General features: G+C 60.3%; 1 protein-coding gene across 2 annotated transcripts in view; it reads right to left on the bottom strand.

Annotated features, from left to right (window-relative positions):
• Nucleotides 1-3816: 3816 nt before the first annotated feature.
• Nucleotides 3817-25165, bottom strand: part of RRBP1 (ribosome binding protein 1) — a 46798-nt gene continuing 25449 nt past the window's right edge. Inside the window, exons 3-24 of one of the 2 annotated variants that reach the window (XM_065921268.1) lie at nt 19509-19657; nt 18348-18470; nt 17623-17775; nt 16885-17003; nt 15889-16042; nt 14346-14484; nt 12704-12873; nt 12560-12594; nt 9947-10037; nt 9496-9588; nt 9053-9145; nt 8888-8971; nt 8677-8766; nt 8165-8257; nt 7751-7822; nt 7188-7283; nt 6457-6540; nt 5888-5974; nt 5334-5417; nt 5085-5183; nt 4614-4757; nt 3817-4350 (exon numbers count right to left, since the gene is read on the bottom strand). In XM_065921268.1, coding sequence (XP_065777340.1) covers nt 4315-4350; nt 4614-4757; nt 5085-5183; nt 5334-5417; nt 5888-5974; nt 6457-6540; nt 7188-7283; nt 7751-7822; nt 8165-8257; nt 8677-8766; nt 8888-8971; nt 9053-9145; nt 9496-9588; nt 9947-10037; nt 12560-12594; nt 12704-12873; nt 14346-14484; nt 15889-16042; nt 16885-17003; nt 17623-17775; nt 18348-18470; nt 19509-19657 — 2288 coding nt within the window. In that variant the 3' untranslated portion in view covers nt 3817-4314. The remainder of the gene's footprint in view (nt 4351-4613; nt 4758-5084; nt 5184-5333; nt 5418-5887; nt 5975-6456; nt 6541-7187; nt 7284-7750; nt 7823-8164; nt 8258-8676; nt 8767-8887; nt 8972-9052; nt 9146-9495; nt 9589-9946; nt 10038-12559; nt 12595-12703; nt 12874-14345; nt 14485-15888; nt 16043-16884; nt 17004-17622; nt 17776-18347; nt 18471-19508; nt 19658-25165) is intronic. The other variant, XM_065921269.1, reaches the window with a different exon arrangement.

Consider the following 25165-nt stretch of genomic DNA (forward strand, 5'->3'; position numbering starts at 1 on the left):
TCTCCTGTGTAATTATTCATGCGTGACTTGGGAATAAAGGATTTTGCCTTCCACATGTGTGGTTAGGTGTGGAGGTTTGGCTATTTCAGACAATTACAGTTAAGATCACAGCTCCCTCCTCCTCTGATTGAATGAAAAGATTGGTATATATTTGGAAGTCATTCTCTTATTCCAAATGTTTATCTAAATGCCAGGCTATTATCTCCTCTCTCTTTGGGAGCCAAAAAAGGTTATGCTTTGATCAAAATACTTCTTTCCAGATTATCTAGAAAACGGTGCTGGCTACTGGTTACATACAGGCTGCTTGTCATTTTTTCATCCTGAATTTCTCTATTGCAGAGCAGTGTTCTCAGTGACTGTATTGACAGATGCCTGAGAATCACTGCAGGCCCCAGATGGCTCTGGTGAAGAATCAGCCTTGTAGGCAGAGCCAGCAGGTTCAGGAGGAGACAGTCTTCTCTCTGGTTTCACCTTGTGACGTGTGGGGCTCCTTGTATGAGCACCTGCCTCTCTGCAGATATGTGTGTGGGGTGCTGTGGGGAAGGTTTTGAGCAGTGCCCCGGGGGGTGTAGCATGTCAATAGCTCCCAGCACTCAGCTCCAGAAATTGGGAAATGCTAATGGTCGCTTATCTGCCAGGGAGCTTCTGGATTCCTGAGGTTGGGGCCCTAGACTCTCCCTCACCAGCACTACAGGTAACTCTGTTGCAAAATGAGCATCTTAGACCTCAGCTGACCCTGGTGAGGAATAAAACTGCAGGAATTCTCTGCTTCCAGCACATTTACACTTTTACAGGTGTTCACACATTGCAGAAGAGTGGGTGGATAGCTGACTCAGGGTTCATTGAATGACTGCTCTTCTGCCCTGAGGAAGCAGCAGCAGATACCACCACTGCTAACAGACATTTAGTGCTGGGCTATGAAGTTATTCCGAGAATATTAATCTCAGAGAAAACCATGAACACGGTGACTCAGGTGGAAAGATGGGGCTTGGTCGAGTGGGTTCCTTTCCTAGAGTCCCTCACCGCTCAGAGTACGGCTGGTCCGTGCGCACATGTGTGGCTTCCGCTCTTTACCAGAGCCTGGATGTGCCTGAGGACAGACATGTTGATTTGTCATGATTTGGGGTATTTTGAAAACGTGGAAGCCATCTCCAGACCAAGTTCCAGCTGGGCTGGGGCTGGAAGAAGGGTCACTACATGGGTGGGGAGGGGCATTGGAAGGGGACTTACTGAGCCAGTGCCTCAACCAGTCCAGAGAGGTAAAGTAACTTGTCCAAGGTCACACAGCACTCGGGTCTCTCTTTTTCTTCTTCCCTTAATCGATTCTCATCACACCCCTGATGAGTTATTTATTTGTAAAGTCTGGAATTCTGAGTTAGGTTTTGTTCCGTTTGAGGCGGGAAGGTAAACAACTCCTTTTGGGCTCTGTTTGAGTTCCGTTAGGCATTTGTGCAGAGTGTCTGGTGCTTTCACTGCCCGAAGGCCAGGCATCCCAGGGTTTGTGCATTTTATTGACCCCCCCCACACAGGTGACCAGAGGTAATCCAAAAAGCTGCAATGGGGCTTCCAGATCTAGAGGGGCTGCTAATGGGCTGCGAGACCCTGAACTTCAGGTCAACCCCGGGAGCCTCTGAACTTGGATGTTTTCAGAGCTTCCAGCTCTCCTGTCACCTGGGGTCTGAGGTAGGTGGCTGCCTCTCCAAGCCGTGCCCCCCCAACCCCCATCTTCCTGAGCCTGAGGGTGGACCTGGCCCCTGGACAGCAAGGTCCGCAGGCTCCCCCTGCTGGCCGGGAGCTGTCACTGCCAGGCCTCTGGCTGCTGGGCCAGTGGTTGGCAGGTGTGGAGGCCCTCACCTGCCCATCCCCAGACGTGGATGCTGGAGCCCTCCAGGTGGTCTGAGGATGGAGCCCACAGGCAGTAGCTCAGCACCCCCAGGGTCGTTATAGCCCTCCTTCCCCAGAGGTGACCCCGTTCCTTTGCCTTCAAGGGGCATCTGCCCAGCCTAAATTTAGTCACTCATGTCCAGCTCTTTGCGACTCCACAGACTGTACGTAGCCTGCCAGGCTCCTCTGTCCGTGGGACTCTCCAGGTAAGAATCCTGGAGTGGGTTGCCATGCCCTTCTCCAGGGGATTTTCCCGATCCAGGGATCGAACCCCGGTCTCCCGTTGCAGGTAGAATCTTTACCGTCTGAGCCACCAGGGGAGCCCTGCCCAAGGGTTCCCAGCTTTTCAGTCGCGTGGTGGGGGAGGGGAGCTTAGTGGAAACGCAGACTATGGCCGCCACCGTGATGCAGGAGACGTGGGTCAGGACACAAGGCCGGCTGTTTACCAGAAAGTGACCCTGAACCACTGCCCTCGGGTGAAGGTTCCTGTGTGCAGATGAGTCGTGAGCCCTGTCCTGCGTTGGGGGCTCACAGGGGTGTGGGGCGAGGGCCTGCTGATCACGGCTTCCACAGTCACAAGCCTCCCTTCCAGCCAAGGCAAGGCCCCAGGCCTCCAGACTTCAGCAGCTATTACAGGTAGCCAGAAGCCCGCCCTGCCTATCACCAGGTGGGCCACTCCGACTTCCTGGGGCTTCTTTGTAGGATGGGGGAGGTGCCCCTTCCACGGGCACTTGAGATGTCACATGAGAACCAAGCCTGTGACCTGACAGGCATCATCAGTCACTTCTTCCCGCTGAGGCTTCTGGCCAGAACCCATGGCCTGTGTCCCCTGGCCCTTGGGCTTCCTTTCTCCACTTAAGCCACCTGCAGGGGTCTGGAACAGGTAGGTCTCATCTCCCCTCCTGGGAAACCTCAGTGGCTCTGATGTCCTGCCCGTCCAGACCCCTTGCTTTCATGACGCAGCTCTATGGGGCCCTCTCACCCACCCTCCTGGCCCCTCATCCCGTTTCTCTGCACCCCTGTCCCCTCGGCCCTGACCCCGGCTACCTCCCGGCAAACTCCAGGTCCTGCTCTTGTCTCTGGGGAACCATCACAGAATTTCCAGCATCATGATCCTAACACAGTCACCACACCTAAGTGCCACTCAGCAGCGCACAGACCAAGTGCCCCTGCAAGCCAGCACCTGGTTTTGGTCATGCAGCCTGAGGCCCAGCCCCTGGCCGCTACTTGTGTATGCGGCCAAAGGCAGCTAGAGGAACCTTCCCTCCCGGAGGTCTTGAGGTGCTGGTGACAACCACCCCGGAGGGGAGTCAAACCCAGCCTGCAGGTATAGGATGCCGAGGCTCGCAGGCAGGGGTGAGACCCCCCCTCCCTCCCATCTGGGTGCATCTGTCATCCAGGTGCTTGTCTTCCCCCAGGCACACTCAGCCCATCAGACCCCTCTCCTAGGCTTCAGAGTCTCAGGACTGAGCTGGAAGTACCACCAAGACCCCTGGGGGATGCTTCAGTTCACCTTCTGTTCCTGGGTTGATGCGACCACTCCCGTGACCCTGCCTCTAAATCCACTTTTGGTTTAAGCTCCAGGTTCCTTACAAAGCCTCCAACTCACCTCTTGACCAAAGACTCAGATCCCCGAAAACATGAGGGTCCGAGGACCATGGCAAGTTAAGCTGGCTGCCCTGTCTCCAGCCCTCCTGAGCAGCTGATGTTTGCCCGAGTCCGGTCAGAGTCCCTTGTTCATCCCTGGAACTCACTTCACACCACAGCCTGGGCCATCCGCAGCCCTGCTCCTCAGGGTGTATCCATCAGACCACCGGTTATCTCAGGGCCTGCTCCCTCACCCCGCCCAGTGGGCACTGGGGGACCAGAAACCACACTCATTTTCTTCCGGAAGGAGCCCCCAAGGAAGACGGGACGAGACCGGAGTGCCGGGCAACACGCGGGGTTTAATGGCATTAACACCCAGGAGTCACGCGTCAGTTCTGGGGGCAGCATCTTCCGGGGACTGGGGCTGCTGCCTCGCTGGCTGTGACCTTCCAGTCTGCTCCGCAGCCTTAGGGACTCAACACCAGAACCACCCGACCCCCAACCCCGCGAAAGACACAATTGCACTGATTGACATACAGACCCCGGGCCCGCCTCCCAGAACAAGCCCTGGGTCTGTTGCACGGCTGACGAGGGCTTTGGCGTCTGCTGGCTGGTGGTCCAGGGCCGGGCCAGGGCGATAGTGTTTCTCGAATGTGACAAAGGTTCTTCTTGTACAAACTGGGTCTGGAAGATCTACTTCTGGTGCTAAGAAACTCTTGTCTTTATGGCTTCTCAGAGCTACCGAAGTTGGGCCCGGATAACGCTGTGTCGGTTGGTTTATTTGTAAGGAATGTGTAAGGCATTTTGGTAAGTTGAACAGTAACTTCTTTTTCTGCAGGAAACTCAGACAGAAGTGCCTTCCTTTGAGCTGCCATCCTCCTGTGGACAGAGGGTGAAGGGGAGAGGCTGGCCGAGGGGGTGTACTCACCCCTGGCTCCTAACCCACTCTAACTATGGCCTGCAGCCCAACACCAGAGCAGGCGGGGCTGAAGGAGACACCGAGGGCTTGGCAGGGGCCCAAGGGCAGCTTTCAGGAATCTCTGTTCTCACCCCTCCAGCCCCTGAGTCCACATCTCCTCCTTGCTGGCCTTCCCCAGGGTCCTGGGCACCCCCACCCCCTGCCCCATGGGGTCAGTGCTCACTGGTCTGTCCAGCCGCTCCTGCAGCTTCTGCACCGTGTCCTTCTCCTTTGCCAGCTGCTCCTGGGTCGTCTTCAGAAGCTCTTGCAGCTTGGTGGCCGCACGTCCCAGGTCACCCGTTAACTTCTTCTCTTTCTCTAGTCTCTCCTGCGGTCGGAGGGATGAAGGGGATCAGCCCGCACATGACACGCAGCAGGACGGCCCCCTGGCTGTGCCCGTGGGGCCACACCAGGCCCAGGAGGACACGACCTCCTGGCCATGATCAGGAGTGTTTCTACAGGGCTGTTCGAAGCTGTAGCCCCTGGGGTCACATGCTGGCTGCTGAGCCCTGGTCTTAAGTTCTACTTGATCCAGTTGTCTGTGATCCTGGAGACTCGGGAATACTCCTCCACCTCACCCACCCCTAGATTGGACTGAGCTCAGGGGGCCTCCTGGGATGACGATAGGGAGCCCAGGGTGATGGCGCCCCAGTACCTTCAGCTGCGCGGCCTCCTCCGCCTCTGAAGACCCAAGGGAGCTGGTGCAACGGAGCTTCTCCAACTCCGCCTGCAGCTGACTTGCCGCGAGCTGAGCCTGAGGGGTGGGGGGTGGCGTCAGGACCCATACAGAAGGAGAGTGACAGGGCGTAGTGACAGTCCCCCAGGTGGGTGCAGCTGGCCCAGCCCTGCCACCCTGACCCACAAGGGCCCTGACGGACAACTATCAGCTGAACAGCACCCTGACCTCCTCAAACTCGGCCGTGAGCTTCTGCCGCCGCGTCTGCTCATCCCCCAGCAGAGCTTCTGTCCGCTCCAGCTGCATCTTCAGCTGCGGGCAAAACATTTGGAATCTGGGGCAGGTGGGACCCTCCTGGGTGCCCAGGGGCCCCCGACCCTGCCCTGACACGGACATGTGGGGTGGCCTGGGCCCTCCAGCTGGGGAAGGGAGCTGGGTGACGGGGGAGAGATGCTGATGGGATGTGGGGTCCTCTAGTGAGACCCCAGGACAGAGGAGCCTCAGCCCCGTGCGAGCCCTGGCCCAGGAGGCCATCCACCCTGAGGCCGCCACCACTGTAGTGAGGCTGTTGACAGCCGACTGGATCAGGGGTCCGGAGGGCAAGTGCCCCACCAGACACCCAAGCCCTCACCGTTCCTTCCACTCTGCGTCTCCTCAGAAGCGGGGTGTCTGGGCAGAGCGGGGCTAGGGTTCAGTGGGCGTCGGGGCTGCCGTCCCCGCCCCGCCCTGGGTGGAGGAGCCTGCGCAGCATCAGTGACCAGCACCCAGCTCGCCCCCCTAACCTCGGTGGGGTCCTGCTCTGCTCGAGGGGCCTCGGCTGCGTCACCGTCCTCCACGTGGCTCTTCATCTCGCTCAGCTGCTGTCTGACCTGGAACAAGGAGGCTGGGTCTGTGCTGAGGCACAGCTGGATGCACGCAGCCCCCCAGGAGGACCGCAGGCACTCTCGGCAGCCACGGCCCCTCGGGGGACCTGCTCTGATGAGCATGGCCTGGGTGGGCTCCCCTGCAGGTTCTCAGGGGGCAGGAGGCCAGCACCGAGACCCCTCACCTGAGTCAAACTGCAGCTGAGGGACCCCCGAGGGGCCCAGGCTGGCCTTGTGCACACACTCCACTCACTGCAAGGCCAGTGGCATGGAGCCCAGCGACTCCTGAGAGATGTGGTACATGCAGGACTGAGGGGCGCAAAGCAAGGGAGGGGGACCTCCTGGGCCTGGCCACACCGTGGTCCCAGCAGCCACAGGCCCAGGGTCGAGCAAACGTGTCAACAGCCCACCCACGTCCCCTCTGACTGGGTGTGGGAACGTGCATACCCAGCCCCCACAGTGCAAGCGGTCACACCACGTCTACTCACCAGGGCAAGCTCGTCACTTTGTTTCTGGGCTTCGCTTTTGGCCGCATCCAACTGAGACTGAGATTCTAATAAGAGCTGCCTCAACTGAGAAAACGTAGCCAGGTGATGGGAGAAAAGAAGAGAGGACCAGTTCTTGTGAGCACCTCTCAGGGAACCCAATACGTGCAGGCACCCGCCCCGGGAACCTGCAGGGGAGGGCAGGGGGAGGCAGCCTCCGGCAGCTTCTGCTCTTTTTAAGACTCGGGAAGCATGGCATTTGGGAAATGGCTTCTCCCAGGGCTTCATGAGTGTTTACGGAGTGTCTTTTACAAAGCACTCCATGGGCTTCCCTGGTGGCTCAAAGGGTAAAGTGTCTGCCTGCAATGCAGGAGACCTGGGTTCGATCCCTGGGTCAGGAAGATTCCCTGGAGAAGGAAATGGCAACCCACTCCAGTACTCTTGCCTGGAAAATCCCATGGACGGAGAAGCCTGGTAGACTACAGTCCATGGGATCGCAAAGAGTCGGACACGACTGAGCAATTTCACTTTAGAAAGCGAGGGCAGAAGTCTGAGATCACACCAGAATCGGGGTGCTAAGCTTGTCCTCTCTGCTGCCTGAATGTGGAGCCCTGTCATGTTTAAATGCCTGCCCATGAGGATGGTGTCGCCAACCAGGTGGAGGAATTCCCAAGCTGCCAGGCTGGCCGGCCTCACCCCGCCCTGCCTGCAGGGCTGCCGGGAACGGGACTCACCCCCGCCACCTCCTGGGCGTAGTTCTGGCACTCCGCGCTGGCGGCCGCCATGTGCTTCTCCAGCTCAGCCTCTAGGTGCCAGGTGTGCTCCCTCACCTGGACAGGACACGCGTCAGAGGCCACAAATGGATGGGATGAGATAGGGACGACCACAGGGACCAAGGCTGGCCGGCCCAGGGACAAGGGCTGAGAGGCAGCCTCTGCAGCCTGATGGTTCCAGGAGATGCCCAGGGCCAGACTCCTGAAGTGGTGCTACATGCAGGCACCCCGGGACAGGACGAGCTCTCAGGCCTCGAGATTTACTTGCAAAGTGGGTGCTGGGGGACCTGCTCCAAGGCCAGGGTGGATGGATGAGCATGGCGGGGCCACCCCGCACCCTCCTTCCATGGTTCCTGAGGCCACGGCAGAAGCCACGGTGCACCAGGCTGGGCATGCTGCCTCTGGGTCACCCCGAGGTTGCAACTGCTCATTAAGGAAAAGCAGGGACACATGGACCAGGAAAGAAAACGACCACAGGAGCCTCCATAAGAGGATGGCGCTCTCTGCCCACAGCCCCCACGTACCTGGTCGGAACTTTCAAGTTCCCCTTTGAGCTTCTCGACAACCTCTTCGAGATGTTTCACGGTGACCCGCGACTACAAAGCACGAGAAAGGGGCCGTCAAGCACGAACCCTGGGAGATCTGACCGGGGACACGCCGCCGCAGTTCCTCGCAGCTGTCCTGGGACCCACCCCAGGAAGCCCATGGTGCCCCCGCCCCCGGAAGAGTGACCAGCCCCTCTTTCTGGGGGTGGGGTCTCCTGGAGACCAGGACTCAGCTGTTGAGTCTTTCTGCAACCACACTTCATGTGGCATCACCAAAACCTGAGCCTCCCCAAGTGACCCAGATACCCTGTGGTCATCCCCCAGGGACTGATGGCATTCTGACTTGGCAGCCTGGCTCAGGCAGGCAGACCCTGGGTGCCTCGGGCAACGTACCTCCCGGAGCTCCTCCTCCGCGGTGCTCACCCGGGCCTTCCACACCTGTTCCTCCTCCTCCACACTCTTCTGCAGTGCCTTGAGCATGGCCTCCTGTGGGAGCAGCTGTGAGCATGGTCTGCGGACCCCACATACACCCACCGGCTCCCTCCCCACCCCAGCGGCCACCCAGTTCAGATCCCAGCCTGGCGGGCCACGCCGTGGGGAAGGGGCGGCCCTGGAACGGGGGCCCTCAGCCAGTGTGCGGAAGACAAGGGCGTCGGGACTCTCATCTCTGATGGGTCTGTAGCAGAACAGGGTGGCCCCAGGGCAAGGGCTGGGTTCCTGGTGTCACAGGAGAACCAACCGCTCCCCTCCCGTCTCAGACTTGATGCAGACCTTTGCAGTGAGCACCCCTCTTTGCCATTCAGTCACAGGAACAGTGCCCAGAGAGGAGCTGTGCCCACCCGAGGTCACAGAGCCAGGGACCCAATCGGGCCCCCCAACTGCTGGGCATCCCTGCCGGGCCTCACCGTCTCGGCCAGGATGCTGCGGTACTGGTCGCACTCGGCCTGCAGGCCACTCTGCGTCTCCTCTGCCTCTCTCAGCTTGGCGGCCAGGTCCTGAGGGTGGAGGCAGAACATGGGGCGGGGGGTTGCTGGTGAGCCAAAGCCTGATGACTGGCTCCGGGCACCCCCAGGGGGACAGGGCAGGACGTGAGGCTGGACGGCTGTCCATGCTCACCGAGGGCTCCGGGCTCGTGTGCGGCCGCTTCGGCAGCTCCAGACAGGCATTCTCTTTGAGCTCCTGCAACCACTCGGTGTAATTCTGCAACAGAAATGTTTTGCGGTTGGACGGGATGCACCCCTCCATGGGCGGGGTACCCAGAGGAGCCACCATGCCTCCTACCTGGTGGGTGGGGGTGGGGAGCCCCGGGAGCAGGGCCAGCAGGGCCTCCTTGGTCTGGGCCTCCGTCAGGCTGAGTTGCTTCTCCGACTCCTCCTGTGGGGGGTCCAGGTAGGGGGTGCGATGGTCAGCCCGGGCGCTCAGGGGGACCATTCAGACAAGACGTCAGGCCAGAAGAGCAACACGAACAAAATCCACGCAAACAGACCAAGCTTGGGGACCCCGTGGCCTCGGAGGGCCAGGCCCAGCTGAGAAGCAGCACACAGGGCTCACTGCTCCCCGCTTCTCCGGGGAAAACAGGTGGGAGGGCAGGCAGAGGGCAGAAGAAGAGGCAGGGCTGGGCCCCGGGTGGACTTCGGAGCCACTCTGAGCCTAGGGTTGCCCCGCACGCAGCTTCAAGCTCTGCTGACAGGCTTGACTGAGGCCAGCCCGGAGCCCACTCTGACCTTGGCCTGGGTCAGGGACCGCAGCTTCTCCTCGCAGCTCTTCTCGGCTGAGGCCAGAGCCTCCATGGCCTTCCAGTTCTTCTCTCGGAGGTCCTGGGAGGAGAGGGGCATGGTCAACAGCCAGGCTATTCTCTGCAGGGCAGGCGAACCTCCCTGACCTGCCTCCAGACCCCACAGGGCATGCTGGGCAGCACTGGCGCCAGACAGCTTGGGGTGACCTGGTGCCTTTTACGGAGACTCCTCTGTGCGGCTGGGGGCAGGGAGAGGAGGGCAGTTACTGGCTCCTCAGAGCAGAGCCTCCCACCACCAGGAGGCCAACTCTTGCCCAGCCAGGCCTCGGGAGGCGCAGGCAGAGGCTCTGGGAGATAGCCTGGGCTGGGGATGAGGCCGAGGCCCCTGCAGACGTGCCCTGTCCACACGGCAGGCGCCCCCCACCCCGCCCTGCACTCACATTGTTCTTCGCCTTCTGCTGCTCCACTGCCTCCCTGAGCTCCGTGGCCTCCTTCTCCAGGCACCACACCTGTGACTCCAGCTCCATGAGGCTGGGGACAGACAGCAGGTCACTGTCTGGCTCTGAAGGCCTGCAGCCCCCACGGGCCTGTCTCAGGGCCCCTCCTTGTCCCAGGAGCACACACGGGGCCTGGGACGGGGGTCAGGCCACCCTGCCCCCCCGCCAAGGCACAGGCTTCAGGGGAGCCTGGGCAACTGCCTAGGCCCGTTCCCCGAGAGCTGAGGGCCCAGGGGCCACCAGAGTACCACTTGGGGACATAGCTGCTTGGACAGGAGAGGTCAGAGCAGCCGCCTGGCCAGTGTTGGTACAGGCCCTGGACCGCTTTTTGGGGTGCTCTTTCTTCTGCTAAGGGCTTCCCTGATAGCTCAGTTGGTAAAGAATCCACCTGCAATTCAGGACACCCCAGTTCTGTTCCTGGGTTGGGAAGATTCCCTGGAGAAGGGAAAGGCTACCCACTCCAGTCTTCTGGCCTGAAGAATTCCATGGACTGTATAGTCCAAGATGACGCAAAGAGTTGGACACGACTGAATGACTTCACTCACTTCTGCTGCCTGGTCCCGTTCTGCCCCACAGCCCGCGGCCCTGGCCCTTCCCTGCGGCCACAGCCGCCCTCGAGAGATGCAGCTGGGCCTCCTCGGCGGACACTGGGCAGGACCGTTGCCCGCAGTCCGTCAGGAACACTCCCACTCTTGGCGGCTCCCGGCAAGCCCTGGCTCCCTGCCACGACCACCGTGCATCCAAAACCTGGCTCTGCTGGGACCCGAAGGTGCCCCCTCAGTCCTGCACCCGGGCTCTGAGAAGACCCCAGACCCCAGGGGCGCTGGCAGGACAGTGGCCCTGCTTCCTCACGTTTCTGTCCAGACTCAAGGCCGTGTGGTTCTGTCCGTCCCTGTCACCCAGATAGCTCGGGGTGGACACTCTAGAACGTCTTTTGCTGTCCTGAGAGAGGCTGCAAATGGACACTTTAACATGCCATCTTCTGAGTCTCAATTTAGAACAGGACAGGAAGTCACTAGCACTGACCTGAACCAGGGCTGCTCTGGGGTCAGGAAGGAAGTCCCTCTGAGGACGCCCTAGGTGGGAACACGTGTTCTGATTTTCTCACCAGGGGCCACAGTGAACTGCTTTTTGAGGACCGCCACCCTAAGGAAGTGTGTGAAGACTCAACACCCTCGGGGAGGGCTGTGTGCTGCCTGCCCTGACCCTCACCTTCATTCGAAGTACAGTTTGCACCCGGCCTTGAAGATGGCTGTTGTGGACTTCTAAGATGCTAGTTTCAGGCCACAGAACCTGACCCCACCCTCAAAGCACCACTGGGACCCCTCACAGTTTCCCCATCAAGCCGCCGGCATTCTGCAGCAGCCAGCCCCCTGCAAATCCCCGCAAGAGCGCCCCCAAGGAAGAAGACACAGTCGGCAGGTGACGAGAACACACTGACAGTCACCCCATTTGGTGGCCACTGCCCGAGGTACGTTCCAGAAGGTATGGGGTTGGATCACCCACCTCCAGCCCAGAATAGGATGGCCTGGCCTAGTCACAACTTCCAGATAAACAGTCTGAGAAGAAAATTTCTAAAAACCCCTCATTCTGTCAAATATCTGCAGGATGCAAAATACTAGAATCGACCCTATTTGCAACATGATCTAGGTACCTAGAAATTAGCTGTGTGGTCCAAGAATCTGATCCTAAAATACAAGAACAAAATGCTAAATAAACACAACCTCTCTACCCCCACAAATGCCATGAGGAACAAAGCTGCCCTGAGCTGTCTGGAAAGGTGCACGGAGAAGGTTTGCCCCTGAGTCTCCAGTAAGGCGTCATGGGGCCTCCGAGAGACCAGCTTCCTTCCCCAGCCTTCAGACCTGAGGCTAGGAATGCGGGCCGTGGCCTGGAGGCACCAGGGTGACCCACCGGCGGCAGCAGCCAGAACAAGGGAGCCTGGTCAGCAGGCTGCCTGGTACAAGGCCGACCACCCACACGGGGATAGACAACATCACCAGGCCTCACCCCACGTGGCCGCCCTGAGGACCCCTGGCCATAGCAGCCAGGACCACCCCGTGAGCCGGCAGGCACCTGTTGAGACACACACTCGGAGGTGACGGTCGTTCCAAGGGCTCCAGCCCCCTGGCCTGGGGCGCCCCATCAGGTCTCAGTAGCCTGGGGCTGGCCGCTGAAGTCACCCAGCACCAGCCCCCGCGTCTGGTCAGCTGGGACCCTGCACCACAGCCAGAGCTGTGCCACGGTCTGGGCAACCTCCCAGGCTCTCCACTCAGGGCGCATGACCCATTTTCAGTTTGAGTTATGACTTCAAGCCCTAAAATCCCTCCTCCCGTACACATGGAGAGAAACCCCTGACCAGTCAGTCCTTCCCGTCCAGAGATGGATGGAAGGATGGATGGACGGACAGCAGGAGACCCGGCCACTCTCCCCACAGCCTGGGTCCTGCCCTCTTTCCTGCTCCCCACAGGCACTGGAGGAAGGGTGGGGAAGACAAGGCTTCTCAGGGGTCCTTCCCGGGATCCCACATCCAGCTGGGCCCCTGCCCCATCTTACCGGGCCTGCTGCTGGTCGGCCTCCACTCGACTGGCCTGGAACGAGAGAAGAGCCCTGTCGTCACCAGGAGACACACCTCGGGTGGCACGTGGGGGGGGCCCATGGGTGGGTGGGATGGAGGGGCCTAGGGAGAGGGCTGCTGACCTGGGTGTCCCGGGCCTGGCTGGCCTCCAGCAGGGCCTCGATGGAACGGATCCTCTCCGTGAGCTGTGAGTTCTGCACCCGGGCCTCGTCCAGCTGCCCATGGAGACCACGCAGCTCTTCACACTTGCCCCTCACCTCGGCCTCGGAGGACTGCAGCTTGCTGTGCAGTTCTGCAGAAGGGGCAGCCGGCAGGTCAGGGGTGGGGGGTTGCCAGCATGGATGTTCCCAGCTGCCCAGCACACACCCGTGGGCTCGAGACACACGCCCCACCCGGGGCAGCCTGCCAGCTGGTGGAGAGTCACTGCCAGGCTTCTGCACACCAGGGGACAACGAAGCACCCAAGCTGCTTGGCAATGATGGGATCTGAACAGGCGTCTGTTGCAGAGTCTAAACCCTGCTCCTGGGAGACCAGCTCATGTCGCTGAGACCAGGGCGGGGGCTCCTGGCATGTCCTCTCCCCTCGGCGACCTCCACAACATCCCACCACGGCTCTGAATGACGGCCACATTCGTCTGACTCTGCACAGCCCCTGGCCTGGGGCTTGCCCCACACGCACGGGGCTCTGCTGAGGGCTTCCTGCTCCTCCCCACCCCTCACTCGTCTCTGAGGCCTGGGGATCCACGTCCACTGCTCACCCAATCCCCCGGGCATCTCTGTGGCTGCCTGGCCCAGGCCTGGTCCCCAGGCCGTTCTGCCCCTTGGTCCTTTCCTGGGCCGGAGCATCCGGAAGGGCAAGTGGGGTTGGTCCCGCCACCACCACACACGCTCCCAGCCCTCATCACTCCACGGGACGGTCACCCGGGCCTGCCTGTCTGCCCCCACACTGGCCACTGCTGCCATCTCCAGCCTTGTGTGCTGACCTCCTCAGCCTGTTTCTTGTACAGTCCAAGTCCAAGTCTGTCCCCATTCTGCAGGGGCTCCGTGCCGGTCGCTTCTGCCCTTTCCTGGTCTTTGTGAGGCAGGCCTCTTCTGGTCATCCAGACCTGTCTTCCCAGAGGCCTCCCCTGACCACCTGAAGCCACACCGGGCCCATCACAGCCGGGGGCAGCAGACTAGAACCCTGAGCCATCCCGGCCCAAGACCTGTTTTTGTCAATAGAGCTTTCCTGGCCCACGGCCAAGCCTGTCTGTCCTGGGCTGTGTGGGCACTGTGGCAGCAGAGCTAAGCGGCCGTGACAAACACCATCTGGCCTACAAAGCCGAGATCATTGCTGCCTGGCCCTTCACAGATGCAGCTGGCCGCTTCCAGGACCTGCTCCAGGACACAGCGGCTACTTGGAAGTCTGGTGAGCACAAGGCTGTGAGACCTGGTCAGTGGGCCGCCTGCCCTGCCTCTCCAGGGGCCTTTGGTGCCCTGGGCATCTCCCCACCTCCTAAGGGGGCAGGTGCCCCGAGAGCAAGGGGGACCACGGCCCATTTCCAGACCTGGCCCCAGGCCTTCCTGAGCTGGAGGAAGGAGAAGGCCAGCAGCAGCCCTCGTGGCGGCGTCTTCCACCCGAGCCCACCTCCCATATCCAGCCCCCACGGCCAGTCCTCCAGACCCCAGGCCTGACCCCAAGCACCCCGTGTGTCCCCCGACAGGTGCAGGAATCCGGGGTCCCAGGTACTCTTGCCATGCGGGGTCGGCCCTCCACCGCCCTCACCGGCCATTTGCTGCTGCTGCTCCCGGGCTTTCTCGGCGTCCGCCCGGAGGCTGGCGTGACTGCTCTGTGTGCGGCACAGCTCCCGGCTGACCTCATCCAGGCGCTTCTGCAGGGCCTCCTCGCTCTCCTTGTGAGACGCCTGGGGACCAGCCGAGGGAAGGGGGCCGTGAGGGTGTGGGCAGGAGGCTGGACTCTCTCAGTTCTGCCGTCCAGAGCTCTTCACTCCCTGCCGCCCCGCACCGATGAAGCAGACAAGCTGCCTGGAATGTCTGGGTCAGTTCACCCCGTAGACAAGGCCAGGGAGCCATCCTGACCCCTGAAGAGTGGGTGCCCAGGGAAGACGCTGCAGGTGAGATCAACAGTCGCCCCATTTTCACCTGAGTGAGACCTGGGAATGGTCACAGCTGCTGAGAGTTTCTGGGCAAGGCGCTGTCGAGGCGCCCATGTGTCAGCGTGGTGAGCCCTGGCCACCCCAAGACACAGGTACCACCATCACACCCACGTTCCAGGTGGAAAAATCAGGGCCTCGGTCAACACCGTGGGGACTCGGTGTGACCGAGGATGGCCAGACTGAGTGGGAGGAGATGCGCGGAGCCTGGGGCTTCCTGACGAGAGTGACAGTGACAACTTGGTATCGGAGTGGTGGCTCCAGCCCTGGAAGCCTCGGGACCATCTGAGGGCTTTCAGAGCACAAGCACCAGGCACTCCCCAGGGGTCCTAGCCCCATCTCACTGCTCAGGCCAGAACCACTTTACACCAAATTATCCACCTCAATTCCACCCAAACAATCCCCGTTTATCTGTGTCTGTCCTAGGTCCCCTGCACACACAGTAGTCTCAAGAAACTTCTAGTCCTTTCCATGACACAGTCCAACGCGCTACAGCCAAGCTTCAGTGACTGAGCAGAAACAGGAGCCAAGCCGTGTGGGACTCCCCGAGAAGTCACACACACTCAGGGCGACAACTGCCCTGAGACAGGCTGGCTGGGGGACGTGGGGCTCGTTCGGCCAACGGAGAGCTGCCCGGTGCCCTGTGGGGGTTCCTCCCTCTGGGGAACGGGTGTCCCCCTGGGTAACTGTGAGCTCCCAGGCCACACTCAGGGCTGAGAAGGAAGAAGCCCCCCCAGGTGCTGAAGCCAGAGGCTGTGCAGGGACCCCTGATGACACAGGGTGGGTGACTGCCTGGGGGCTCGCGTCCTGGCTCCGAGCCGGGGGGGACTTGCTTAACTCTATGCCTCCTGTTCCCTTCTGGGGAAATGGCACATAATGCCAGCATCTACCCCATGAGGTTACAAGGAGAATTAGCTGAGAACTAATGCTTTGAGTGTTCAGAACAAATGCCGAGCATATAGATGGCACCCACTTGATGCTGACCAGGCATCACCAGCAACAAGACCAAGGCTGAGGGTTCCAGTTCCAGCCCTGCCTGGGTCTCCAGCGGCCACAGTCACACCTGAGGACAGACGACCCCGGGTGGCCAGATGGGCCAGGCGGGGAGGCTTACTGGGCGGGATGCACGGGCACAAGGGGGCCGCCGCCCCTCACCTGCAGCTGCAGGACCTGTTTCTCCACAGCGGCCGCCTTGACCTCCAGGGCCTTGCGCTGCTGCTCCTCCTGCCGTGCGGCCTCTGACTTCTCCACTAGCTCCTTGCTGACCTTGCCCAGTTCCTGCCGGAGCTTGGCCAGCTCTGCGTTCTGCCTGCAAGACAGTCACCAGCCCCCGGTGACGGACAGGAGAGGGGTGAGTTGGCTCCCATGAACCCCAAGAGCTGCCTGGGGCGATGGGGACAGGTGGCCCTGAGCCCGTCCTCCAGGGCCCTGGCTCTTTCTTAAGTCATTGCCCGAGTCTTGGACCCCACCCGACTGAAGCCCTTCTGTATCATTAGCCACATGGGGTGTGATGTGTATTGTTGAAAATGGTATTTCATGAGCAGCGTGGGTGACTCAGTGAGAGTAAAAAGCAACACGGGCCTGAAAGCAGCCCACGGAGCTGACAGTAGTGGCTGATCTGGGCCCAGACGAGCCCCGGGAGACAGGTGGACGGGCCTCGCCACCTTGAGGGCGGGGCCACCGGCGGGCTCGAGTCCACACACAGGACTCACTGGCCAGCGGGACCACGACCAGGCCGGGAGGCCACACAAAGCGCGAGGCGGTGGCATTTTACAGAAGAGACCCCTCGGTGCCGCACAGAAGCTGGGTCTCGGGACCAGGCAGGAAGTCCAGGGGGGCAGGAGAGCTGAGGGGGCAGGTCCAGCCCTACCTTTCCCAGTGTGAGGAGGTCGTCAGCCTGCCACCTCCTTTCCTAGCACAAGAGACACCTCTTCACAGCAGGACTGACTGTCCAGCTGAGCGACAGTACCAGACCAGGTGAAGTGGATAGACAACTGTCCCCCAACCCTGGGAGGCAAAACCTGGCCAAGACCAGCTCTGCTCTGCTGCCCAGGGGGCGCAGACATGGCCCCCAGCCCCCGGGGCCGGGGTGGGAGGCTGGCTGGTGGGCTCTGGGGACCAAGTGCAGCTTGGGGCACACGCAGGGCTTACTTGCTCTCCACCTGGCTCGTGGCCTGGTTCAAGGCGTCCCTCAGGATGGAGTTCTCCTGCTGCAGGCGGGCCAGCTGTGCGCTGGGGCCGTTCTCCAGCTGCTCCTGCAGTGTCCGGATCTAAAAAGGCATCCAAGGGGCATCAGAGCCTCGCAAGGACAGCCACTTCGGGAGCAAGGTCAGAAAGCTCCCAGCTCGCAGACAAAAGCCCCAAGCAGAGCGCTCAGCCCAAAGCCCCAGGCGTGCTGGTTCGCTCAGCTGCTGACCAAGGTCCTGAGACATAGCACAGAGCCGACAGCCACCCGGAGGATGCCTGTTTCCTGCTCTCTGACCCCCTTGGCGCAGCCCCCGCTGTCCCGGGGGGGTAGAGGAGACAGTGCAAGGCTCCGAGTCCTCAGGCCAGAGCTGGCCAGGCCCTCCGCTGGGACCGTGCAGATTTCAGGCCCCTTGTTTTGCTGGGTCCTCCCAACCTCCTGAGGAGTAGGCAAAGCCAGCAGGACTCCAGGGTGACAGAGAGGTTGCGAACTTGACCCACAGGCCCCCAGAGTAAGGTCATGTCCCAACGTGACCACTTGGGACCGGAGTGTCTTCAGAAAGTGCTCTTTAAACACATGCACATTTCCCTGGTTATTGACATTAAACACACACACACCAGCCAGCCAGACAGAACAGCCCCTTGCCGCACCCCCAATCCCGCAACAAATCGGGCCATGAGGACCCGCCCCACGGCTGTGCCCACCTTGCCCTGCAGCTGTTGCACCTCCTTCACGTGCTCCCGGTAGCTGGCTTGCATGCGCGCCTGCACGGCTGTGATCTCCTGCTCCCGGGCCACCAACTGTTTCTTCACTTTGGCCTCCCCGGCAGCTGCCTTGGCCTTTTCCGCTGCCAGCTCCTAGAGAAAGCAGAGGGCAGGGAGGCAGGAGTTCATCAGATGAAACCAAAAGCATCAGGTGAAACCACCCATAGCATTTGATAAGCACCCCCCCCCTGCCCCCGCTCTGGCTGTCTGTCCATCCATCCCCCACCAAACACACCTTCCCCCCTGGATTGGAGCCAAGGCCCTAACTCAGGACAGAAACTCAGACTCCTCGTGAATGAAAGGATCCAGGGCTCAGAGCCAGGGGTGTCCTGAGGCCCCGGCCGCCTCCCTGCACCTGCTGCCCCGCAGAGGAGCCGGGCATGGAGACGAGGCGACAGCGACACACAGCGCTTTGCTGGGAAAGCACGGCTGTCACAAGACAAGGGGTGTCGCCAGCCCCTCGGGACCTGGGCTTCCTCCCCAGGACAGACGAGGGCACAAAAACCCCAGCTGAGCTGTGACGGGAGTGGCCATGCGCCGACCGCCCCTGGGCAAGACCCGCCCCCCCATGTCGGGGTGGCCCGGACCCCCAAGACCGGAGTTCACAGGCACAGCCCAGGCTCCTGGAGTCCAGGGTCTTCACCGGTCCCAGACCCTGGCCCCACCTTGTTGAGCTCCCGCAGCTTGCTTTTGGCGACAGCCGCGTCCTCCTGCTCCGTGGCCAGCAACTTCTCCTTCTCTTCCAGCTGGCGTTTCAGAATCACCACGGGGTCGCCTTTCTGAGTGGCCTGAAGAGGCCCACAGAGCCACATTTAACAGGAGGCGGGCAGACGCGGGGTTTGAACCCCAGTCCAGCCCTCAAACCCCGACCCATGAGCAGAGCCCTGGCTGGATGGCGCGGGAGCGGTTCCTTGCTGACTGCACACACACGTTGGGTGGGGGGCCTCTACCTCAGCTGCCCGGCCCGTCAGGCCTCAGGCCCGCGGGTGCAGAAGCTGCTTGAACCCAAAGCTCTGGACCCCGGGGGCAGTTGTGGGGAGGATGGTATTTCCCTAACCCAGGTTGATGGTGGTCAGGGCCCCTCCCTGGCCTGCTGGGGGCCACTGGCCATTGTTCCCGGCTCAGTGCCCAGCCCTGAGTGGCTGTGTGGGGCCAGCTGAAGTGTGGAGGCTGGGCTGGGGGTTGGGGGAGGGTGTATTCTGGGTGTACTGGCCTGAGGCCAGGCCTCTCTTGTGGAAGGGTGTGGTCAGCATGATCTCCAGCCACTCAAGCCCAGGAGACGGACAGAAGCTTACTGAGCAAAGAGCTCCTGTGACCCCAGGGCCCAGCCCCCCTCAGCGGGGGCCAGGGCTGAAAGAACCCAGTGACCTCGGGACAGGGGCCACCAGGCTGGCTCTCACGACATTCCCCAGACATCTCTCACCTCTGAAGCAACACAAAATCCTCTAGCAAAATTACGTATGATGCAGGCTCTGTGTAAGGAACAAACGTGCCCCACAGCACTTCCTGGGGGCAGCTTGCGGCCCCTGCACCAGAAGGGGAAAATCCAGACAGGCAAGCACCTTCCCTCCTGCCCCCAAGCCTGGCCACAAACCGGCGGGCCAGCTCCTGCGCCCGCCTTGATGCCCCTCCTATAGTGGCGGCTGGGCTGACTCACCTAGCCATCCCAGGAAGGGGCAGCGAGGAGGCAGGTGGAGGGGTTTCAAGGACTTTTTCTGCAGCTGGGCATGCCCCAGGGAGGCTGGGGCCCTGCGACCAGGTGGGGTGTGGGGGTGGCCCCTGGCCAGCTGCCCGCAGCCACAGTGGCACCAAACAAGGGGGCCCACCTTGTGCCACGTGTCTTGCATAATGCCCGCCTTGTCAGCCAGGATCTCCATGAGCCGCTGGGCCTCTCCCTCGCTGAGCACCGTGCTTCCGACAGCGGAGACCAGCGTCTTGTAGGGCAGGTGCAGAGTGCCATTGGCATCTTGGGGCCCTGTGCACGGAGGGGAGGGCGGGCGTCACACACGGGTACAGCAGTCAAACCCAGCATACCCCCGAGCAGGAGCTGGTTGGGGTCCTGCCAACAGACAGCACAGAGAAGGTCCCCAGCAGAGAAACACTGAGTGTCCCTGGGCTGGAGGAGATGACCCCTGACCTTTTCATCATCAGAGCAGATGTGGGCAAGGCACACTCTCCCCAACCAATGGCCTGGTCCAGCTCTGGCTCGCACCACCCGGAGAGGCTCACATCCCTGCCAAGACCCAACGCCATGGCCCTCGGGTCCAGATTGACCAGTGAGCCCATCAGTCCGACAGCTGCAGCCCCACAATGGGGAAGGGGAGGCCACCTCCCACATGTCCCCGTCCAGACCCTCTATTTGCAACTCTCCCTGGATGAAGAGTAAGGCAGGTTCCAAGAGAGATGGCTGGGTCAGCCTCCTCCAGGCCTGGCCACTTGCTGGGCTGGGAGCACCTGACCTGCTAGAGGACACAGTGCCAGGTGTCAACAGCCAGCTGTCACCCCTGGACACCCCCAACATCCCCACAAGAGCTCCGCTCTCTCGCAGGCCCTTATGCAGCCCCAAAGCAACAGGGGGTGAACAGGGACGCCCCTGTTCTCATGCCGCGGCCCCAACCTGCCCTCAGCGGAAAACAGGGCCCCAAACGAGCCAAAACAAAGCAGAGAGGCTGCCCGCAGCGGCACCTGCCGCCAAGCCCACCTCGCAGAGGATGAGCGAGGGGGAGGTTTCCATGGCAACACGAAATTCTCTGTCACAATATTTTCATCACACGTGAAAACACTTGGCAGGATGCCCTTGTAAAGGGGACAAGGGGGTGGGGGTGTGTGGTTGCTATGAGCACCTTCACTCAGAACTTCTCGACCCTCTAAGCTCGGGAATGAAAGATAACCAGGCTAACGTTCAGGCCTAGAGCTCAAGGTGTCATGAAAACTGGGGGTGGAAGGTGGGGGGGGGAGGGGTAGCACCCTTCAGTCTTCAGTTCTCACTGAAATATATACATTACATAATTTTAATGGAGAGCTTCTGCACAAGGGGCTTCCGTTGTGGCTCAGCTGGTAAAGACTCTGCCTGCAATGTGGAGACCTGGGTTTGATCCCTGGGTTGGGAAGATCCCCTGGAGAAGGGAAAGGCTACCCACTCCAGTATTCTGCCTGGAGAATATAGTCCATGGACAATATAGTCCATGGGGTGGCAAAGAGTAGGACATGACTGAGCGCCTCTCACTCACTCTGCACCCAAGAGACGGCTCAAAGACAGCTAAGCCCAGAGAGAAGGAACCAGTCGGACAAAGACCCCACAGTCAGCGCCTTGGTCTCTGGGCTTCCTCTCTTCTAGTCAGCCAGAAGCCCAATGTTCCTGCCTGGGTTCTCCAGAAGAGGGCGCCCGCTGGGTCAGACCTGCCAGGACAGCCTGGCTCAGACCTCCTTCCTGCTCTCCGGACTTACAGAGGCAGGCCTGCCCCCGCGCTGCCCATATGCAGCCACCAGCCTCGCGGGCCGCCAGGCACCTGCCGTCAGGGCTGGTGGTGGGAACAGGAGTGGCTCCCAGAGGGGCACACACCAGATTCTGAAAACCTGGTATGGAAAGAAAGAATGTCAAGGATCTGCAATAATTTTTCATACTGATTGCAAGCTGAAGTGATACAGCATTTGGGGTAAACTGGGTTACACGAAACACACCATTAAAGCGAATTCCATTTGCCTTTCGTTCGCCTTTCTTAACATGGCTCACAGTGTGTTTCTACCGGACAGACTGGCTACTCTGTTCCAGCCCTTGGGGCCCCCAGGCACTGCCTGCCCCAGAGTGCCTGTCCTCCCAGGCCCGGGAGTGGTCTGGGGAAGGGGACTCAGCAGCTGGACGATGCAGCTATGTGTCCATAGGGAACACCCCTCCCTTCACAGTGTCACCCCAGGGCTCGCACACATGCGTCTCTTCTGGAAGGCCTGCTGCACAGACCATTCCTCAGACTATGCTGGGAGAGTGCTGTCCTAACACATGTCTGTTAAAACCGTCTCACGTAATTACACTAAATTGTATTAGACTTCCTAATCAAACAAAGTAATACAAAACTTGTAAAGCTATGAGTAATGAAGTTTACTTCCCCATACCCACCCTGACAGAAAATTTCACGGCCTTCTCCACCCCCATATAAATACCTTAAAATTATTTTCAGAGATGTCACATTATATTTCTCCATTAAGGTTAAGGACGGTACCATCTCTAGTTTCCCCAAATCAGGGGAAGTAAAACTGAAAGAAAAGAACCGAGAAGTAGGAACCAGAACTCTAGGCCCCATGTGAGTGGCATTTATTTCTGGGTTTTAAGGTCTTCTGGCCAAACCCCCAGCCCTAAACTCAACCCCATAGGGGCCAGGGACAGGGTATGGGGGGGCGGGCAGTGGGCAGCACACTGACCCACACGTGGGGCTAACATTCCTCCAGCAAACGCTCCAAGGCTAGAAAGAATCCTTGGGGCTGGGAAATCTTAAGGCCCTGAGATAAATCTCTCGAAGACTCAACATCTGTTCTGTGAAGCCACAGGACTCACAAAGACCATGTGGCCGTGAACTCCCCGAAGACAGGAGCAGCCAAGGCTTTGCACACAATGGTGCGTCTGAAATTCCAGGTGTGGACGGGCCGGGAGGAAGCCAGTGGCAGGAGGGCAGGGTGGCCAGGCAGGGCCAGTGTCTCATGGAGTCAATTCAGGGCTGAAGCTATCCACGGGCCTGCAGGCAGTGGGTACCCTATCAGAACAAGGGCCCTGGAGCCAGGTGCCCTGGGCTTGAAGTCTGGCTCAACTCTTTGCCAGCTGGGCACCCTAGAGCAAGTGGCTTCACCTCTCTGTGCCGATTTCTTCATCTGTGAGGTGGGGTGACAATCACCCCTCCCCCAAACATGGCAGGTTAAATGGCAACGCGCTGGGCACAGGGCAAGCACCGCAGGGTCCATGAGCAGGGCCAGGCGCACCCCAGACCCGGCCCCTCCCTGAGCAGACGGCACCCCAGCAAGGAACTTGTTGGTAGGGGATCCCGTTCCTCTGTCACCCCACGATCGCCACAGACGAGTCATGCCAAGCCAGCGCCAGGCACCCTCCCGGGGATACAGCGCCATGGCCTGTGCCTCTTTGGTCCCTGCCTTGCACACAAGGTCACAGGGGCAGCGCGTTTAGACAAGTGAGGAGCCTGTGTTTCCTCGGGCTCTCAGCCCCGAAGTACACAACGTTCGGATAACATGCGCAAGCTTCAAATTCCAGAACTGCACTCCCGTCTATGACTACACTTGGAGGCTTAATCAACATCATGCCAGTCCTGCAAAGAGGGCATAGGAGTCTCCCTCTCAGTGTCAATTGGGGGGTCCCTCGGGAGGAGCCCGAGAATGGTCTCAGCCAGTGGGTGCTGGTTGGGCTCTCCACGCTGCTTAGGTCCCAGGAAGCCCTGCCCTGCTCGTGCCCGGCTCAGCCTGTGACAGGGTGACGTCGGAGCTGCTCCAGGAACCGTGCTCGCGACAGACAGATGGGATCCAGCCGGGGTTGTCGCCAGGCCCCGGGACGGGAATCAGGAGGCTCCAGCTCCACGCCGGCCGCTGCTGCAGGTTCCCCAAACCCTGCCTAGGTGGTCTTCCGACACCAAGTATGTACTATGTACCCTGCAGTCTGAAAAATGCAAGTGGGAGGGACTCCCAGGCAGGAGAAGGAAAGAGGTCCCAGACACGGAATCAACAGAGCCCCAAGGACCCCCAGGGAGCGGCCATGGCAGCAACGCTGGGAGGGCTTTTATCGCAGGAGATGCTCGTGCCAAATGCTCTGGGCAGAGAGCAGCAAGGGCTGGGGCTCCAGGAGGAGAGGGAGCAGCAAAGACAGGCACCAAGGCTGGCAGAGCAGAGGCAGGCAGAGCTACAGTGGGTCCCAGGTGTCACCTCGTGGGCAAGGGGGCATCACCTGGGAGTGAGCTGGGTCTGCACCTGAGGACACTGGGGGACCAGGCCAGCAGGGACGAATCCAGGCCAGGGGCTGAGCATGCTTGGGAAACTGGGCGGCGACAGAGACGCGGTGCCAACCCTGGGGCTCTGAGGGCGGGACATAGGTTGCAGTCTTGGGGTGGGGGGAGGACATCCAGACCAGTCCCCAAGGCCTCTGCACAGCTGCCACCCCAACCATGTGGGTGGGGGGCCATGCATGGTCCTCTGGACGGGAAGGCCACAGCCCCAGGATCCCAGGAAGGGCCCCCTGCACTCCCAAAAGCCAGCACTTCTCGAACAATTGTCAGACTCAGAGACAAGACAAGCTCCTGACTCTCGCTGACCCCAAGCACAGAAGGCGGCGCCTGAATCAGAGTGGCCGGCAGGCCACCCGTCTCCAGAAACAGGAACCTGAGCCAGCACCACCACGGCCCCCACCACCCAGGAGCGCGGACAGTGGCCGTAAAGGATTCTCCTGAGCCTTCGGGAAAGGGGTACCCTCCCCCTCCGTCGAGGCCCTCAATGGAAGAGCCTCCAGAGGTGGCAGAGGCGCAGCTGCAGCTCCGGCCACCCTCAGGGCTCCAGGTTGCAACGACAGCAGTGGAGGGCCCCAGGCAGCACAGAGATGGTCGATGGCAAGCCTGTCTCAGGCCGGAGCCCAGCACCGCCCAGGCCGTCTGCCCCCGGGAGGGTGGGGGCCCTGCATGGCAGTGCGCTGGCCCGGGCACCTGGCATCTCGAGGGCACCGGAGCAAAGCACCAGTGATGTCGAGAGCAATCCTACCGGGGCCTGAGTCAGGCCTTCTCATCTGGTTGGAGACAAAAGTCATCTGTTGACAGACTGGGAGTTTGTCCATATAATGATGCCTCATGCAATTTTTTTTTTTTAATTCTACAAATTGAATGACTTTTTCTCTTTATATACTTTTGCTCTCCCCACCCCAATTTTAATAAAATCCATTTTAAATCTAAAAAAAAAAAAAAACACATCACAGTATTTCTTAAAGAAATACAACCCTGGAGGATCTGTGGGCGAGATCCTTCCTCGGGCCTGAGACAGCCATGAGGTCTGACCGACGGCCGGTAGAAAGAACGGGGGACGGAAAGCCTTGGGCCCCTGTCCTGGCAGCGATGGGAGACCCAGTGCTGCCACGTGTGAGAGGGCTGACCAGAAGTGACCGGAAAGTTCTGGAAGATCATCTTCCAGCAGCTTCTCTAAAACGTGACAGTGCTGCACTGACGCGAGACTCCCTCCCCCGGGGGATGTTTTATTCTTTTAAAAAAGAAGAAAAGGAAAAGCTGGGTTTGAAGAACTTACATAGAAAGTGAATTAAATAAAGGCTTATGAGCCTGGTAGTTTTCTTCAGAGCTTCCGACCCTGAGAAACTGAGTTTAGTTTGAAAGAGAGGATCAAGTGTGGTCTTACCAGCCCCGCTGTCTCCTGGGGAGAGGGGCGGGCCCAGATGGCGACCCAGGCCCAGGGTGCCACCCCTCACCCCTCCTGGGAAATCTCAAAACAGAGCTGA

Source organism: Muntiacus reevesi, chromosome 2 (genome assembly GCF_963930625.1).
Source record: "Muntiacus reevesi chromosome 2, mMunRee1.1, whole genome shotgun sequence".
Taxonomy (NCBI): domain Eukaryota; kingdom Metazoa; phylum Chordata; class Mammalia; order Artiodactyla; family Cervidae; genus Muntiacus; species Muntiacus reevesi.